This window comes from Mauremys reevesii, linkage group 7, assembly GCF_016161935.1.
Source record: "Mauremys reevesii isolate NIE-2019 linkage group 7, ASM1616193v1, whole genome shotgun sequence".
In the NCBI taxonomy this organism is placed as follows: Eukaryota; Metazoa; Chordata; order Testudines; family Geoemydidae; genus Mauremys; species Mauremys reevesii.
Genome location: NC_052629.1, coordinates 28,644,412 through 28,663,941, shown reverse-complemented (window position 1 = coordinate 28,663,941; position 19,530 = coordinate 28,644,412). Strand labels below are relative to the sequence as shown.

The 19,530-nt window shown below is 38.9% G+C and overlaps 1 protein-coding gene across 5 annotated transcripts in view; it reads right to left on the bottom strand.

Annotated features, from left to right (window-relative positions):
- Positions 1-19,530, bottom strand: part of ADGRA1 (adhesion G protein-coupled receptor A1) — a 463,966-nt gene that overhangs the window by 189,491 nt on the left and 254,945 nt on the right. For all 5 annotated transcript variants that reach the window (XM_039481827.1, XM_039481825.1, XM_039481824.1 and 2 more), the window contains 2 exons: positions 17,260-17,421; positions 8,158-8,373 (listed from right to left, as the gene is read on the bottom strand). In XM_039481827.1, the coding sequence (XP_039337761.1) occupies positions 8,158-8,373; positions 17,260-17,421 (378 nt within the window). The remainder of the gene's footprint in view (positions 1-8,157; positions 8,374-17,259; positions 17,422-19,530) is intronic.

The window sequence follows — 19,530 nt, the reverse complement described above, 5'->3', positions numbered from 1 at the left end:
TGGGTTTGAAAGCAAGCTTTGAGTTACCCTATAGCAGCATGGTAACAGAAGAAATGTTCTTAGACCCAGAGGAAAATAACTACCTAATTTCATACTTTCTCCTATTGACTAAGAGTTGGAGGTACAGATGAAACTTCAGACTAAAGCATAGAAATGCAATCTGAGGAAAGGCAGGGGAGAAATAGAAAAGGAGTCACTGGTGAAGCTCTTTAGTAACTGTAACGATGGCTGCCCAGTGCTCATGAGGGTGCATGGTCTGCACCATCCATCAGAACAGAGCTAATTGATCCTCCCAAACACATTCTAGTGTTAATGTCTCACATTCCTCTCTGACCCTTTCTGGATGATTGCTTATCAGGGGAGGAAGGGGTAAGAAATCCCATTTTCATAGGTAACCCTTGCACAGACAGGGAGAGGAGACTCTTTGCGTGCCTCCCCCACCCCAACACAAGGACCACTCACAATCGGGTCCATCAGTAATTTAAATTCTCTATGTTCCAAGGGCACATTTGTTTTTACACTGCTCTTGATTTGCAGAACTTAATAATTCTACATTTTCTAGATATAAAAGTGTGATGTACAAGTACTATAAAATTTAACGAGCTGAAAGAGATTGACTTGCATCTTGTTTGAAATTACATTGCAAACTCTTCTACACTGCGATCGTTTGTCTACTGCCTAGTACCATGGGACCCCCAAAACATTTGAGGCCTTTGGATGCTATGACAATAAAAATTGATAATAATGATGATAATGATAACAAAAATTAACAATAAGATGGAAGTGGAATCTTTTTTCTGCCAATGCCTGATACAAATGTATCAGATCAAACTTACAATCTTCTTTCAGGTAAATACCTTATTGACTTCAGTGCGGGTTTTGCCTGAATAAGGACTAAGGTCTGCAGGATTTGTCTCACTGTATCCATTTTACAAACGGAAGGGAAAAGTGTGTGTTTGAGCATTACTTTGTATGATTGCTATTAGAAGAAATGCATCAACTTCTTACAGAAACAGCATATGTGATCAGTCTGAGGGTACCTCTAGACTACCCGCCGTATCGGTGGGTAGCGATCGATTTATTGGGGATCGATATATCGTGTCTCATCGCAATATATTGATCCCCGAACGTGCTCCCCGTCGACTTCGGAACTCCACCAGAGCGAGCGGCGGTAGTGGAGTCGATGGGGGAGCCACGGCCATCAATCCCATACTGTGAGGACGGGAGGTAAGTCAAAATAAGATACGTCAACTTCAGCTACGGTATTCCCGTAGCTGAAGTTGCATATCTTACATTGACACCGCCCGCTACCCCCACAGTAGACCAGGACTGAGAATAAATTTCAAAACAGTTTAAAAAATGTTCTGCTTGAGACATGGAAACATTCTCACCTAACAAACACAGATCAAGAAAATGTGTCACCACTACAAAATTGTCTTTACTATGTTTAGTGGTGTTGTAGCCATGTAGGTCCCAGAATCTTAGAGAGAGACGTGGTGGGTGAGGTAATATCTTTTACTGGACCAACCTCTGTTGGAGAGAGAGACAAGCTTTCATAGAGCTCTTCTTCAAAGATATTTCCTCAGCCACCTTGTTTCTTTACTATATTTGGTATAGCTAAAAGAGAAGAAAAGACAGCTTACAATGTTTCAAGCTAAATCAGGCTTAGTTTCATTCTATTTTATTTTATTAAATTGAGAATGAAGGATGCTTACATGTACCTTTTTCAGTTCTAATATATCTTTTTTTGAGATGGGGTGATGAAAACTGCATGCAGTATTCAAGGTGTGAGAATACCATGGATTTATATATAGGCAATATGATTTTTTCTGTCTCATTATATATCCCTTTCTTAATGATTCCCAACATTGTTTGCTTTTTTGCCACTGCAAATTGAGTGGATGTTTTCAGAGAACTATCCACAATGACTCCAAAATCTCTTTCTTGACTGGTAATAGCTAATTTTGACCCCATCATTTTATATGTATAGTTGGGATGATGTCAAGTATCAGGAGGTAGCCATGTTAGTCTGTATCCACAAAAACAACAAGGAATCCGGTGGCACCTAAAGTGAGGTTTTTTTACCCAAAAAAGCTTATACCCAAATAAATCTGTTAGTCTTTAAGGTGCCGCCCAACTCCTTGTTGCTTTAGTTAGGATGATGTTTTCTAATGTGCACTACTTTGCACTTATCAACATTGAATTTCATCTGCCATTTTGTTGCCCAGTCACCCAGTTTTGTGAGATCCCTTTGTAACCCTTCACAGTCTGCTCTGGACCTAACTATCTTGAGTAATTTTGTACCATCTGCAAATTTTGCCACCTCACTGTTCACCCCCTTCCCCAGATCATTTATAAAGATGTTGAACACCACAGGTCCCAGTACAGATCCTTGGGGGACCCCGCAATTTATCTCTATTCACCGTGAAGTCTGACCATTTATTCCTACCCTGTGTTCCTTAACTTTTAACCAGTTACTGATCCATGAAGGGGCCTTCCCTCTTATCCTATGACTGCTTAGTTTGCTTAAGAGCCTTTGCTTAAGAGCTATGAAAGTCCAAGTACACTGTATCAACTGTATGACCCTTTCTCACATGCTTGTTGACTCCCTCAAAGAGTTCTAGTAGATTGGTGAGGCATGATTTCCCTTTACAAAAGCTGAGTTGACTCTTCCCAACATATTCTCTTCATCTATGTGTCTGACAACTCTGTTCTTTACTATAATTTCAGCCAATTTGCCTGGTACCGAAGTCAGACTTACTGACCTTTAATTGCTGGGATCACCGCTAGAGCCTTTTTTAAAAAATCGGTGTTACATTAGCTATATTCCACCCATCTGCTATGGAGGGTGATTTAAGTAATAGCTTACATAGCAAAGTTAGTAGTTCTGCAATTTCATATTTGAGTTTCTTCAGAACTCTTGGGAATAACATCTGGTCCTGGTGACTTATTACTGTTTAATTTATCAATTTGTTCCAAAACCTCCTCTATTGACACATCAATCTGAGACAATTCTTCAGATTTTTCACTTAAAAAAAATGAATCTCCCTCACATCCTCTGAGGTGAAGATTGATGCAAAGAATTTCATTTTGCTTCTCTGCAATGGCTTTGAGTGCTCCTTTAGCATCTTAATCACCCAGTGGCCCCACTGACTGTTTGGAAGGCTTCTGGCTCCTGAGGTATTTAAAAAAAATTTGCTGTTAGTTTTTGTGTCTTTTGCTATCTGCTCTTCAAATTTTTTTTTGGATTGCCTAATTACACTTTTACACTTGACTTTCCAGGGTTTATGCCCTTTTCTGTTTTCTGCAGTAGGATTTGACTTCCAATTGTCAAAGGATGCATTTTTGCACCTAATTGTATCTTTTACGCCGTTCTTTAGCCATGGTGGCATTATTTTTGTCCTATTACAATTTTTTTTATTTGGGGAATTAATTTAGTTTGAGCCTCTGTTATGATGTTTTAAAATAGTTTCTATACAGCTTGCAGGCATTTCACTTTTGTGGCTCTTCCATTTAATTTCTGTTTAATTAGCTTCCTCATTTTTTCATAGTTCCCCTTTCTAAAGTTAAATGCTACTATGGTGAGTTTCTTTGTTATTTAAGGATGTTAAATTTAATTACATTACGGTTGCTATTACCGAGTGGTTCAGCTATATTTACCTCTTGGACCAGATTCTGTGAATTACTTTGGACTAAATCAAGAATTGCCTCTCCCCTTGTGGGTTTCAGGACTAGCTGCTTCAAGAACAGTCATTAATGGTGTTTAGAAAGTTTATCTCCGTATCCCATCCTGAGGTGTACTCAGCCAACATGGGGATAGCTATAATTCCCCATTATTATTGCATTTTCTGGTTTTGTAACCTCTCTAATCTCCCAGAACATTTCACAATCACGGTCACCATCCTTGTCAGGTGGTTGGGAGTGGACTCCTGATGCTATATTCATTATTTAAGCATAGAATGTCTATCCCCAGAAATTACATGGAACTGTTTGAGTCATTTAAGATTTTTATTATATTGGACTCTGCTTTCTTTCACATATAGTGCCATGCTCTCTTTAGCATGACCTACTCACTCATTCCTATATATTTTGTTCCTTGGTATTATTGTGTCCTATTAATTACCATCATTCTGCCAAGTTTCTGTGATGCCTATTACATCAATATTTAATACCAGGCACTTAAGTTCATTCATCTTAGTATTTAGATTTCTAGCATTTGTATACAAGCACTTATATAATTTGTCAATATTTTGTTGTCTGTCTTTGTGTGATGTAATTAAATGGGACTCTTTCATTTGCCTGTTTCTCTTCATTTCCTACCAGTACTTTATCAACTTTCCTCTTTACTGGGATATAGAATATCCCCTTTAATAGGTCCTCCCCTAAAGAATGCATCTGTCTGAACCGTGTGCTTCACATCATCTTTCCCCCAGCCCTTAGTCATATAAAAAAGCATCCATGCATGGGACCCTGAGGCCACACAGATCCTTTTGCCTAAAATAGTATTATTAGTAAATTTTATGAAGAGATTTATGCATTTAAAAAAATACTTGCTTTCAACGTTCATTTTCTCTGATGAATTTTCTTTTGGTTTACTGATATTATTGAATAGATTTAATTTCTGTTCAATGTTCTGTAAAATCACAGATGACTTACTGCTGCATTAAGTTACAAATGCGTAAGGTATAAATAAAACAATAAAAGAACAGGAAGAATGTGATACTGAAATAACCTCTTGAGATGTCAAACCAAAATATGTAGGAGAGATTAGAGAAAAAATAAAAGAAAAAAGGTTAATTTTTTAAAGAATAATGAAACCTTGTATAGAATAATGTCCTTTTTCCTTTGGAAACTTGATGCCGTTTAGAATCGTTCATGTGTTTGACTATCCAAATCTTTCTTATTCTACACCTGTGCCTTTAAACACTTAAGCACTCATATACTTTACTGAAATAACTCAATACTACTAAAATTACACAAGTGTGTTTGAAACATCGCACTGAAGGATCACATTGTCACATAGCAGCCTGGTGGGGGCCGAGTACCTTCGCCCCAGGGCCAGTCCCTGTGCCTCATACTGTATGCATTTTAGTATGCTCTTCACTATATAGTTAAGTTAGTTATGATGATTCAAACCCTACTTAGTGATACAATTTACAAATTTAGCATAACTGCTATAGAATGTATTGCACATGATCAATTTGCACTTTTCAAAGGCTCATAACTTGGTCATATCAAACCAATGCACACTAGAACACTTACAGGCACTTTCTCCTCAATGAGGGCTATTTCTATGCCAAGTTTTAAGACTCAACCATTTTATATGTATCATTAGATCTGTTTTGATTTGATTTTTTAATATTGCTAGAATTTGTTTTTGATAATAATAAAAGGAAAACATTATCTCCTCCACTCCCTTGTATTCAAAAAACAGGTTTATTAAATCTTTGTAAACCAATTCACCTTTGAACAGTCACAAAGCCTGGAAAATTTCCACCGGAAAGGTGAAAGTTTTCAGTCATAATAATTTTTTAGAAATGGGTTAGAATGGAAAGCATAATTTAACCTTACCTACTATACAGAGGTCGCTTCTGTTCTCAGTATAAGAAGAACATAAGAACGGTCATACTGGGTCAGACCAAAGGTCCATCTAGCACAAACATTCAGTAAAGAAATGCTTGCCTCATGCCCAGCTATAATCTTTAAGCTTACCGATGCATAGGTTAAAGCAGGGGTTCCCAAACTGGGGGTCGGGACCCCTCCGGGGGTCGCAAGGTTATTACATGGGGGGGCCACGAGCTGTCAGCCTCCATCCTAAACCCCGCTTTGCCTTATAATAGTGTTAAATATATAAAAAAGTGTTTTTAATTGATAAGGGGGGGTCACACTCAGAGGCTTGCTATGTGAAAGGGGTCACCAGTACAAAAGTTTGAGAACCACTGGGTTAAAGGGACACTGTCAAATTTAATAGGGCAAAAATTTAACCTACTTTATTATTTTTATATCTGTTTACAGTGTCTCTGCCATTTTTGTAAAACAAATGCTTCAGTGCTCTTTTCTTCTCAAAAGGAATGATAGATTCCAGCAGCTCAGCACTCATGTGAAAAATACTTTTCACATGTGTTGGAAGGGAGAAATGTGTGTAAGGAAATGGTTTCATTTTCAAGGAGTTATTATAAATAAAGTGAAAAGAAAAATGAAGTATAAAGTTATGAAAAATAACTTAACAGTCTCCTTTGCAAGCCTTAGTTTGGTATCAAATTTAGCAGTACATTCCTGATAAAACCTTACATTTGGTTATAATTATAGAACAATGGGGTTCTAAAGAGCATTATGAAATACTCTATTGCACCTGCAGTTTCAAATATATTTTTATCCACTGAAACTAGATATGAAAACACAAATTTGGATGGAAATTTTGACTTGGCTGCTTTCTATAAACATGGCAAAATATGTAAGAAAAGATTATAATGACCCTTTACGCAGTGATGCACTGCCAACTTTCTATAAAAAGGGGCTTCAACCAAAATGTTCTGCCTTAGCCTGTGATAGATATTGCATGCCTGGCATGTGTGTGTTACAGACATGAAGGATGAGGGGCTGGGGAATCTATTCGTTTTCCTATTTAAACCAAAATGCTTTATCATAACCAAAGCAGGAGACATCACTTGGCAAACACACTTCTATGAACTGCATTTACTGGAAATGTTTATACTTTGTTCCTGAAAAATATACAAAGTACATTCATAGATTTATGTATTTTAGGGCCAGAAGGAACCATTATAATTGTCTTGTCTGACCTTCTGCATAAGATTGGCCAAAGACCCTTACCAGTAAAATCTGAATCAAGCTCACAACTTCTGCTTGAGTTATAGCACATTATATATATATGCTATAACTGTGCTATAGAGAGAGAGAGAGAGAGAGAGAGAGAGAGCGAGCGCACAGTGTTCAGCTTGTGTTGTTTGAAGTGTGTGTATATATCTATATTGATTGTTTTGTAGGAAGGCGCAGAAATATTAGTCCCTAGGGATCTTTCTTTTTTTTTTTCCTTTTTAATCTAATGTCAAGGATTACATTCTACCTTGTGGATTCCAAAGACTAAAAAGTTGCTCTTCAGAAGCATCTTTGTAAGTCATCCTAGGTATAGATGGTGTTCATCCCTCCCTGGATGCTGCTAAACTATCGAAGGGAGGAAAGCTACCCAATCCTTCCTTCAATTTGGTGACAGAATTTTTACAAAATTCTCCCAAGAGCTCCCTCCAGCACATCATTGCCATTACCTAAGTTACACAGAGGTTCAAAAGACAGAACTAGGAAAATAACTGCAATCAAAGTACTTTCAGAGTTCAGTAAGCTTGTAGTAGTATCCAGAACAGTATCATTTTGGAGTACTCAGCATTTCAAGGAATAAGCCTATTAAAATGAGATCCTGTTGGAGGATAACTAAAATTCAGCCCTAGTTCACTTAAATTTAATAACACGCTCAACCAAATGCAAAATTTCCATTTCTCGCTAGATAAAAATTTAATTGTTCCACTTCATTATTTGATAATAATACTGCATTCTATTAAGAGGCTTATTTATTATTGTTTTCCTTAGGCTGTTCCAAAACTCCAAGGTAATGCTCTTCTTTTCTATCAAGTTTTCGAGATAAGAACCGTAAAACAATTTAGTGGAAGTAAAGACAATTTTTCTGAAAATGTCACTATCCATGCAAGCTTAACTCATCTGAGAGATCCTGACTAAACTAAGTATTTCCCATTGACTTCAATGGGATTGCTCACATGTGTAGAAGTTTGTTGGATCAAGCCAATAGATTGTAATAGCAAAATATATACTCATTCCTGTTTATATGTTGAATTTTTACATCAAGCATGGAACACTTATGCAATATCTGTAAACACAGTACACTGGTATTGGAAGTAAAATATGCATTATAATCACACTTGAAGTTAAATATTTAAGACCAGTAACAAGTTACAATTACTTTTCTTATTAATCAATTTATATTAAATAAATATATGAGCTTTTAATCTTGTAATCAGTTTGAGTCCTGCAGTGGTAAAGTAGAAATCTGCTTTGAATACAAGATACAAATGAAATATATATATAGAGAGAGAGAGTCAGTTGTACACAACTGTTTATACCACTTACTTTGGTAGAAAAATTCATGAAAGAACCACTGAGACTCCCATCGTTGCACTTAAAATTCAAATGTTGGTCTGGGTGATAATCTGCTTCCCAGCTCCCCACATCATGGATCAGTGACCTGTCTGAATTTTCAGATATTTTCTGGAAGGCAGTGCAAGTCATTCCTATGAAGCTAGATGGCTTGATCATAAAGGCCTCCAGAGCAATATTAAGGGAAATCTGTCAAAACACATTGAGAAACTGGAATTTTGCTAAGATACTTTAAAGGGAATCCTCAGTACAAAATATGCATTTTGTATACATTGTATATTATATATATATGCACACATATGAAATGTGATAATAAACACATGAGAAGGTAAACTGATCAAAGAAGAAAAAAATAATTTCTGTAATAGTTCAGTGGTTTTGCTTGCACCTTTATTATGAATACAATAATGATAGAAGAAAAAACATCATATAAATGTACAAAAAGCCTGATGCTCCTTTCCCGTATACCAATTTTACAATAGTGTAGCTACCAACATCAGTGGAGTTAATCCAGATTTATAGCAGTGTAAATGCAAGGAGAATAGAGCACCTATTAGTAGTAGTAAATATGTTAAATAGAATCCAAGATTGTGCTCAGTTCCTCCTAACACAGATAATATAAATGGGGCAAGATCTTCATGCCTGGCCATTTGGCAACTGGCATTGTTCAGGTAGCTTTGCTGTTCCCTGATTGCTAATCCACCAAGCACCAGTCAAGTCCAAAGTAGTAACACAGAGCAGTCTGAGCATTGTTCTAAGCTACACGGGCTCCAGCAGCCCATAAAGGTCTTCTCTGGCAGCCAGAAATTGCTGAAGGGCACGTCTCTCGCCATGCCTGCTTTTCTTGGCTACTGCCTCTACATCAGGACCTAAAGATTCTCCTATGGCATCAGTTATTGGTCAGTAACTCTGAAGTCAACTCCCACCCACTAGGACTGGCTGAGACAACCCCATTTCAATAAAATGCCTAATACAGAAAATATGAAACATCCATACATATTAAATCTGATTTGTATAAAATCTTGAATGTATATATAGTAGAGCTAAGGACAGTGACAAGCTTTAGGTTTTGTTTGTAGTGAAGTTACTATTGACTGTCCTTATGTTTCTGTTCCACTCAGGAAACAATTAGACAGAACTCAGGAATGTTTAAGATACTTTCCCTACTAAAGCATATCCATGCTATGCTGTGCAGCAATAAAAGCTTAATAAAAGCTAATATGGCCATTAAGACATAGGCCTGGAAAACATGGGAAAATATTATCATTGGTGCAACTTCCCTCTCAAGTGCTGTTTTTGCACTTTCCATGTTCTGGTTCATACTATCAAAAATGGGTACATATGCATACTATAACTTCCATAGGTCAATCTAGGTCTGAAGTCATACAGGGCTGATTAGTGGGTTCACATTTGCTGAGTGCTGTCAATGGAAGAGCACAGACTTTACAAGACCTAGAGAGCAGACCTGTTTTATGTTTCATTATGCAAAGTGGTAATTAATGTTGATGGGAAAGTTTTAACAGCAGCACAGCTCAGAAGAATAGCACGTTTTCTACCCCTAGATTTTTGTCAATCAGGTATATTTGCTACTGCAAGAACACAGTTTTAATGATTTGTAGTGTAACAAACATGCACATGGCACTTTATAGATTCTTTTCATTTGTGGGGATGGGGTTGTCAGGGAAATTTTGTCCCTTGATTTGGAAAAGGAAGGGATTCTAGAGTTTATTAGGCTCTGAGCATTCCATGATATTCTTCAGCACCTCAGGCAATAGTGTTCCACAATAAGACTCAACTTCACTCAGTATTGATTAGAATGGGGTGAAATTGTCACATCAAACCCCAGAAAATTTGGAGCATGGTGCCAGTTCTGCTGAAGGTTTATTTTGCAGAAGATTTTCACATGACTTCACACTTGTGGAAAGTACTTTCTATCTGGCAGGGGAAAAAAACAAACATACAAGCAAACAGTTTAGAGCTGGCTGAGAAACTGTTTTTCTGTCCCAGGAAAATGTTTGAAAATTTGAATATATTTCCTGTCTTGATTGGAATAAAAAGCTGAAATTTTGAAGTTTTTTGCTGAATTGATATATCACAGTATTTCATTTTGGAAGCACTAAAATGTGGTACTTCTGAAGGGAAATGTATTAATCAGGATCCCTGACTTCCCACCCGGTGAGCTGCAATGGAGTTGGGAACCCTGGAAGCCCTAGCAGCTGCAGACTAAAGGTATGTTGACATGATTCTTGTCAGTTTCATGACTGCTCACCACTGAACAGCAAAGTGAAACTGACCAGACCCTGTTGTCATGTTAACAGAAGTCTGGTCAGTAACAGGGCTGCTGTTAGTGAGGACCACAATGAAACTGACAAGAATGTCAATTTCAGGCCCCTGTGGCCAGGTCTTTAAGGGTCTTCCAGAGCCCCCAGCTCCAAAGCAGCCAACCTGGTGGGGGATTCCAGGCTCCTGGTTTCCCCTCAGCCTGCATGGTGGGCTGAAGTGGAACTGTGAGCCTGGAAACACTGGCTCCTGTGTTCTGAGACTCCCAGCTCAGTGGACTGCCAAGAAGCTGGTCAAGCAAGCTGGAAGGAAACCAGGCAGGTTTATGATGGAAACCTGACTGGCAGGCAGGTTTTGAAACCTGGGGTCCACTGGAAGTTTGTAAAAATCCAACCATTCTCACAAAATGGTTTGATCTTAATGAACTGGCAAATTCCAAAAAAAAAGTTTTATCAGCATTTTTCTGATCAGCAGTTTACTCAGGATGTTGTAGGCTTGGAGCCAAAACACTAAAACCTCATTGTAAGGTGGGGAGGAAATATGGTGGCTTTGCTGCCCTTAGGTCCTGCCTTGTCAGTCTGGATTGTCTGGATTCTGTCATAAGCCAGTGAGTTGTCTCATAAGCCAGTGAGTTGTCTTCAGGGGCTGGTTTATCTGTGTGTGCTCAAAATGAAGCTATGAAGTACAGTAAATTCCCCTCGGCCACAAGTGCTGCCACCTCCAACACTCTATTTAGGCTAGCACTAATGGCTAATTATAGCAGGAGCTGCAGCTTCCACTACAGTTAAGGTTTCATAATATTTCCATTCTAAACCCTTGTTTAGTTGTTTTAGTTGTTGCTAATTTTTTAAAAACATTCACCTTTCCAGATTTTTTGAGTAAAAATGGCTGACCCAGTTTAGAACACAAGAAGCAGAACTCCCCCCCCCATTATAAAAAATATCCTGAGACTTTGTTTTGAACAGTCTAATAGCTGGAACAGCCAGACAGAAAAGCTTTAAAATTGAAACCAGGTTTTCCTGGATAGCTTGATGTACCCTACACACATAGGTTTCCATGCTGTGCACACAAATTTCACTGGCACAAGATATGCTTGTGGAAAAGTCAAAAGATGTGGGTTCAATCCCCAGCTCTGCCCAAGACTTCCGGTGTGACCTCAGGAAGTTACATAGTGTCCTTGTGCCTCAGATCGCTCTAAATAATCCCACTGAAATTGTCAGAGAATTTCAGGTTAATTGTTAATGAGGCTTTCCCTTTCTAGGCTTAGTCTTTGTGCCCTTTGGCATTGTCCTGAGCTGCACACCCAAGGAGCCATTTTTGCCATCCTCTTAAGTGTTGCCCCAAACTGCTGTTACATACATGGACACCATATTATTTTCTATATTTATAGCACTTGGAAACAAGAAGATTAGTTTGGTAGCTTTCCATAAAATGTTTGCTGTTCTGACTGTAACTTGCTATGATTGTACGAGTGGAGTAGAGGTGGCCACCTATTTTAGATATAATTTCTGAAAAATGTGCTGAGAAATTATCATAGAACATGTTATTCCATGGCAAAGAGATTGCCAACAATGTCACTATCTAGGTATAGATAGGCAGGATTATTTGCTTTTGAAAGCTAAACAATTACCATAGATAGATGATTAGATTAGATTAGATTACATAGACAGACAGACGTTCCCCTGGTGTTAGCTGGATTGGTGATCTGCTAGGTCACGCCAATCCTCGACTCTGGGAGCCAGTCTGCTGTGAGAACCGCCACTCCTGGGCTGTTCACGCACAGCCTCTGGCATATAAACTGCTTTTTGGATTGTGCAACCAAATGACACTAGCCAATATCTCCGGCCCCAGACACAAACCTAGGAACCTCCATCTTGCAGTGTCCAGTTATGCCCGCTGGATGCTGCAAGCTTATATGAGTTAGTCAATTTAACTAACAGGCTTGTGTACCAGGCTTGTTACCCCAAGTGGAGCCTCTGACACACTTCAAACCAAACACACTGCTTCAGGTAGAATAAACAAACAAATTTATCAACTACAAAGATGGATTTTAAGTGATTATAAATCAAAGAACAAGAAGTCGGATTTGGTCAAATGAAATAAAAGCAAAGTGGATTCTAAGCTGATCTTAACACTTTCAGTGCCCCTACAAACTTAGATGCTTTTCACAACAGGCTGGCTATTTGATCAGCCCTTCAGTCGCTTGGTGGTGATGTCTTTATATGGAGGTGGGAGAGGACGAGCAGGGCAAACGTCTCTCCCTTTTATCAGGTTCTTTCTTCCCTCTTCATCTCCACCCCCTTCAGAGTCAGGTGAGCATTACCTCATCGCAGTCCCAAACTGACCAAAGGAAGGGGGTGACGCAGAGCTTGTCTACACTACCAAGTTTTGTTGACAAAACTTATGTTGATACCCAAAGGTCAACAAAACAAAAATTGCTAAAGGGTGTTCACACTTGCTCCCTCTGTCGACTGATCATGTCCACATTGGGGACACCATCATCGACAGGGTGAGCAATGCACCGTGGGTACGTATCCCAGAATGCAGTGTTGTGGAAAGAAAGAGCTGATTGCTGTGCATCTTGGGATTTTCTCCGAGTTCTCCCACAGCTGCCTCAGCTGCTGAGAGCAGCAACATGAGTAGCTCTGTGAGCTCTCTGTGCTAAGGAATGGCAAAGCAGCACAGCAGCCTGTCCCCCTCCCCCTGCAGGAGCAGTCTGCCTGCTGCTGTGTTCCTAGTGCCGGGCAGAACAGGAGCAGTCCAATGATTTGCTCTTTGTTTGTTTCCCTAACAGACCCACACACAGATACTTCTCGGAGCTTTGAAAGGGGTGGGGCACATGCCTGCAGGGCAGCAGAGATCAAAACACTGAGCAGAGCAATCAGGGCAGGCATTGTGGGATACTGGCAGAAGCTAGTTCTGTGGACAAAACAATCAGCAATGTCTACATTGGCTCTTTGTCGACAATAAAGGGAGGGGAAAAGACAAAAGTCTGTCATAGGGGTGGAGGTTTTTTGTCACTCAAACTGGGCATTTTTCGTGACAGAAGTCCCACTGTAGCGTGTACACTCTTGCTGTTTTGTCGCCAAAAGGCAGGTTTTGGCGACAAAACTTGCCAGTGTAGACAAGCCCCCACTTGAGAGTCCAACAGATCCTTTGTTGTTGCCTAGGCCAGTGTCCTTTGTTCCTGTGAGGCTGGGCTGGGTTTGTTCCATACATGCCGTGGTGAGGTGTGAACTGCCCCTCTGCTCTTGGAGAGTTTTTGCCTGGGCTTGTTTTAAGCCATGAGGACACATTTTCAGCCTCATAACTATATACAGGAAATTACAACCTATAACATTACTATAATAACGATTACTATAACATTACCATAACAACAATTCTCAGAACATCATGCACCTTCTGAAAACCCCCAACATGACAAACTTTGCATTAGATATCACACAATCATAGTATAAGGATGAACATGGGGGTGTAGGACGTTCCCATGAGGTACAGAATGTCACAGATAGATACCATGAATGGAAAGGTATTGCAGACAACTCAGTAAATTTACACATGCATTAACAATGAAGTTGGTTTAATTCGAGTGTGTCAGGTTAGCACACTAAGGGTATGGCTACACTTACAAATCTGCAGCGCTGGTAGTTTGCAGCGCTGGTCGTCCAGCTGTGCAGGGCCAGCGCTGGTGTGTGGCCACACTCACAGCTACCAGCGCTGCAGTGTGGCCACATTTGCAGCATTTGCAGCGCTGTTGGGAGTGATGAATTATGGGCAGCTATCCCAGCGTTCAAGTGGCAGCAACATGCTTTTCAAAAGAAGGGGGTGGGGCAGTGTGACAGGGACCGGGGGGGGGGGAAAGAGAGAGTGGATTTTTGGAACCGACACTGTGCAAAATCAGAAAATTTTCCCACCCCCTTACTGTTAACTGCAAACAGCCTGCATCCAACATACTCTCTTTCCCCGCTCTGCTCCCTCCCCCCGTTTCTCTCAAGCAAAGCAAACACTCAACCCCTGTGAATGACTCCTTTTCTCGCTGCTGGTCAAGCAAAATGCATACTCAACTCCTGTGAATCACGCAGGGAGGAGGATCTCATTTGATTGTTCACAGATTGATCACAGCAAACAGGAGCTGATAAGCAGCTCCTGTAGAGCAGCTCCAGGAGCAACGGACCTCCGGAGGTTCACAACAAAACAAAGAGAGGCTGCATAACAAAACAAAGGGAGTAATTTAGTTAAAAGCATTCTGGGATACACCCTTATATCCTGGAGGCCAATAACAGCGCCGGTGTGTGGCCACACTTGATGACCAGCGCTGCAATCCTTATTCCCCATGCTGAGTGAGGTGTATGGCCAGCGCTGCAGCCAGGGAGTTGCAGCGCTGGAAGTGCCCTGCAGGTGTGGCCACTTACTAATTGCAGCGCTGGAAAGCCTCCACCAGCGCTGCAACTCGCAAGTGTAGCCATACCCCAAGAGCAAAAAATAGCAGCCTTTTCACTTGTTTCTGTCCCATCAGAATTTTGTGTTCACAGGAATTTATTCTTACTTTTTAATATAATATACAAAGAAGAGTTTCTTTTTCACTCTGCACGGTAATATTAATTTGAAGCTATATATAATTTCCTACCTTAAATGCATTATTATACATTGGATAAAATATCTGGAGTTTATACATTTGAGAAGATGTAACAGGCCATTCCTTATGTACAGAACAATATCTATATATACACACCACTCCAAACTCAGGGAGGCATGAGGAAATACAACTGATCTATTGCTCTATCTTTCAACTCAGGGGTTTGTTTGCCTTTGTGATAACCCATCCCATAGTGCATGAGAAAAACATGTCTGTCTTCCCCCCAAAAAAACATTGCCATTTAATGAAGTTTTCAATAGACTTAGAAAGAAAATGGCCAGGTTCATGTCATACAATTGACAGATTTAGTAGGAGCCTTAATTTTTCAGAAATTATATCTAAAACAGGTGACCACTTATCAAAGTTTGTGCAGTCTTACTCTGTTTAAAGAAACTAAAGCAATTTCTGTGAGCTAGTTAACTGACTAATTGCTTGCTGGCTGGTGTCCAAAAGGAACAGAAGTTGTTTAGTATTGCATGAGACTACACAAGAAAGTCCACAGATTTGTTTATTTACAAGCTGCACTCGACTGTGCACTGAATCTCCTACAGAAAACTGTAAGAAGAAAAAAGATAGAGCACAGCTAATAGGTTAGGGATACAGATCTACAGCTTGCATAAACAGAAAGAATTACTTTGGATAGGAATGTCAACATCCTCCCGAAGCAGTGACAAGAAAAATGACCTATGGAACTTGACATTTAAAATAAACCAGGAGTTTATACAAATAGAGCATCCCCTTAGCTGTTACATAAAAAGTCAGCCCTAGGAAGGCGCTTTACTGTCTATACGTATTCTAAATAGATACATACATAAAAATGGGCATTGAAAGTGATTCTTTTCTATATATAGAACAAAGAGTCCTGTGACACCTTATAGACTAACAGACATATTGGAGCATAAGCTTTCGTGGGTGAATACCCACTTCGTCAGACACATGTGCTCCAATACGTCTGTTAGTCTATAAGGTGCCACAGGACTCTGTCGCTTTTTACAGATCCAGACTAACACGGCTACCCCTCTGATACTTTTCTATATATAACCATTTAAATGAACAGCTTTTTTTCTTTAAAAACAGACAAATCAGTTCCTCACAGAGTATAATCTGCAAGTGAAAAAAGACTGGTCCGTCTAGGTCTTGCTTCTTTAAGGATATGTCTACACTGCAACTAAAAACCCAAAGCTGGCCTGTGCTAGCTGACTCGGGCTCGCAGGGCTTGGGCTAAAAGACTGTTTAATTGTGGTGTAGATGTTCGTGCTCAGGCTATAGCCCAAGCTCTAGGACCCTCCCACCTCACGTAAGTTGCATTGTTGAAGGGGCTAAGGATATAAGCAGGCCACCAATGTGTGTTTGCAAATACGCACTGGTCTGTAACTAAAATGAACAAGGAATTCACTTTCAAGCAATATCCCCAAACAAATTCTGTAGATAATGGACCAAAATATGCAAGGTTTGCAAGTTGTTATTGTTTTTTTTTTAAACATACCCAATAACTCTTTAAATATTTAATTTAAAATTGTAAAGGGTTTGGATTTAAGCTTCTGATTTTGGTCCATTCTACTATTTAAATGTTGAAAAATTGCTAAAAACATACTCAGTGTCCCAAGGGTGAACTCTTGTGAGCTGGAGGCTGGGCATTTTTGGTAGTAGGTCCAAGAATCTACAATTTGCTCCCCATAAAAATAAGATCAAACAGAAAACTAGCTGATATCTTTACCAAGAGCAACAAGATGCACCTTTTCAGCCAGGTCTTTCTCACCGGTTTATGCTATAATACCTAGAATGCTCTCTGACAGCCATATCAAAAGCTGCAGGCAACAACGGAGCATGTTGTCTTATCCTCTTATTGGAAATGTTGATTGACCCAATTTAAGCCTTCTAAAATGAACACATATACCAACAGCGAAGGGTAAACTGAAGTGAACAGCAATACCATATTTGAAGAACACGCCACAAACGAAACAATCCACTATAATAATAAATAGATAAATGTCAGTTATTGAGCCTATCAGTAATGTTAGATAAACCTACTGTATTTTTGCTTTTTCTGTCTTCCAACAGTACTTTAATGAATATAAAATGCTAATGCAAAAATTGATAGAAAAATGACAGCTCTTTCAAACAAACCCCAACAAAATATTTATAATTTTATTACATACCTTTGATATAACCTGAGTATGGCTGGTCAGTGTCTGATTTGTAATGTGCGCCACACATTGTACAATCCTGGTACAGGCTTTGTTTTCATTCTGGGCCATCCACAACACATGGTCATCTACCAGCATTATGTTGCTGGCAATTTCAACTATAGCATCTCCAAGCTGAAGGAAAAAGTAATTACATGGGAAACTATTATACCATTAAAACGGCAACAAAGAACACAAGAGTGCAATCAAAATTTGGCACCTTATCTCACCTAATGACAGTCATTTTAAGGAGACTAGTCATTCTGTTAGATCATTACATTTAAACAAACACAGAGACCAAGGAGAAGAGGAGACAAAAGTGCAAAGTGACATAAAAGAAAATACTTTTTTGTTCACTATTTAAGTGTAATATCCCCACAGTTTTTATTTTTTTATGTATTTATTTATTTATGTATTTCACCATTTTGAGTTAAAGCAGGTGTTATTGGTCATTTTTTTCCATTAACTAAAATAAATTAAAATAAAGTAACACAGCTCATTTTTGGTTTATTACAAATATGTTTATTGATCAGGGCTGCCCATAGGATTCGGGGGCCTACGGCAAAGCAATTTCAGGGGCCCCTTCCATAAAAAAAAAATTGCAATACTATAAAGTACTATATTCTTTATATAGTACCCTGTGGGGCCCGGGGCAAATTGCCCCACTTTCCCCCCCCTTCCCGGGCGGCCCTGTTATTGATCATTCCACTGGTTGATTTTGGTATTTTATTCTGCTCTGCTAATTTAATATGTTCAACTCTACTGTTTGTCTTATTAATGTGGGATATTTCCAAGTCTTTATTTTTAAAGAATTTCAGTTCTCCTCTTACTGTCTCAGCCACTAGATCTTCCCTATAACACCAAATATGAATTGCTTTTTTATGGATTTATCTTTTCCCAAATTATTTTTTTAAAACTAAATCTATTTGAGTTATATATGCCCAAGGAAGCATTCTGCTCAGATGAAGTATATTTTAACCAGGATTTTTAATCAGGATTAACCAGGCAAAAAGATCTCCTTCACAATTTATATAAAACCAAACCAAAATACCAGAATGAAAACCAAAACAAACACCCTCCCCCTCCAGAACTTCTTGTTTTCTGAATTACAATCCCTGTTTTCCCCCCCTTCATAAAACAAGAGACTATGATGGAAACAAGAATACAGCCATAACTGCTACAGTGCAACTTGCAATATCCCTTGATATTTTACAGCATTTTGTACAAGAAAGGAAATGCTCCATATGACTGAATACATGTCTAGCAACAGTCTGCATCAGAATTCTGGCAGTTTGTGAGAGTCTGACAAATTTCATCAGACAGCAGAGTGAACATTGCCCAAAACAAAGGTGTTCCTGAGATTAATAGTGTGGTACCCAAAAAACAATCATTTTATATTTTGATGGGTACAATGATTATTCAGAAAGTCTGAAAAGACAATCAACTTAAAAAACACATTTCCGTCTGAAAACCACTTTCCCTGGTATTGTTACAAGTAATACCTACACTTACTATAACTGAGAGAGTTTTAAGAAAACATATTTATTTTTTTATGCATTTGACAGCACTTTGTGTATAGTCAGTTTCACTCTCTCTCTATAGGGAGAGAAGGCCTAATTCTCAAAAGCGCGGAGAACTCACAACTCAATTTGAAATTAATGAGAGTTGCAGGTCCTCCATACCTCTGAAAATCAGGCTCATAGTCAGTTTACATTTTTGTTTGCTTGCTTCTATGTATGAGTACTGCAATAGTTCCAGGAAGCCCGTGAAGAGCCCCGCTGTCCTAGGTGCCTTAAATGAGTCCTTGCCCTAAATAGCGAAAGTTGAAGAGAAAAACATTTTAGAAAATGTGATTGTAATGATACTCCAAGGATTTCATCTTGAATTGAATTGAATGATGCAGTGGCTTCTTTCTTCACTTTTCACTTTGAAATGAAAATATTTTTTTTTTGTAAATTAAACTTAATTTAAATCAGATTACAAAGTAATATAGCCTTGTAAATGTATACAGCAGTTTTCAGAACCCACAGATATGGCATCCCAAAGAGTTTACTGATCATCTCACACAAAAATGATGCATAGAAGAGTGATTACATTCAGGGGCATAAAAATAACTAAAAAATGTTTCAACAGGGAAAGACATAACCTAATAGATCTGGCTATGTGGTTCAAAGTACAGATATTCAGCAGAAAGAAGAAACCCATAAAGCAATAATACTGAGACATCGCAGATGGCAGACATTA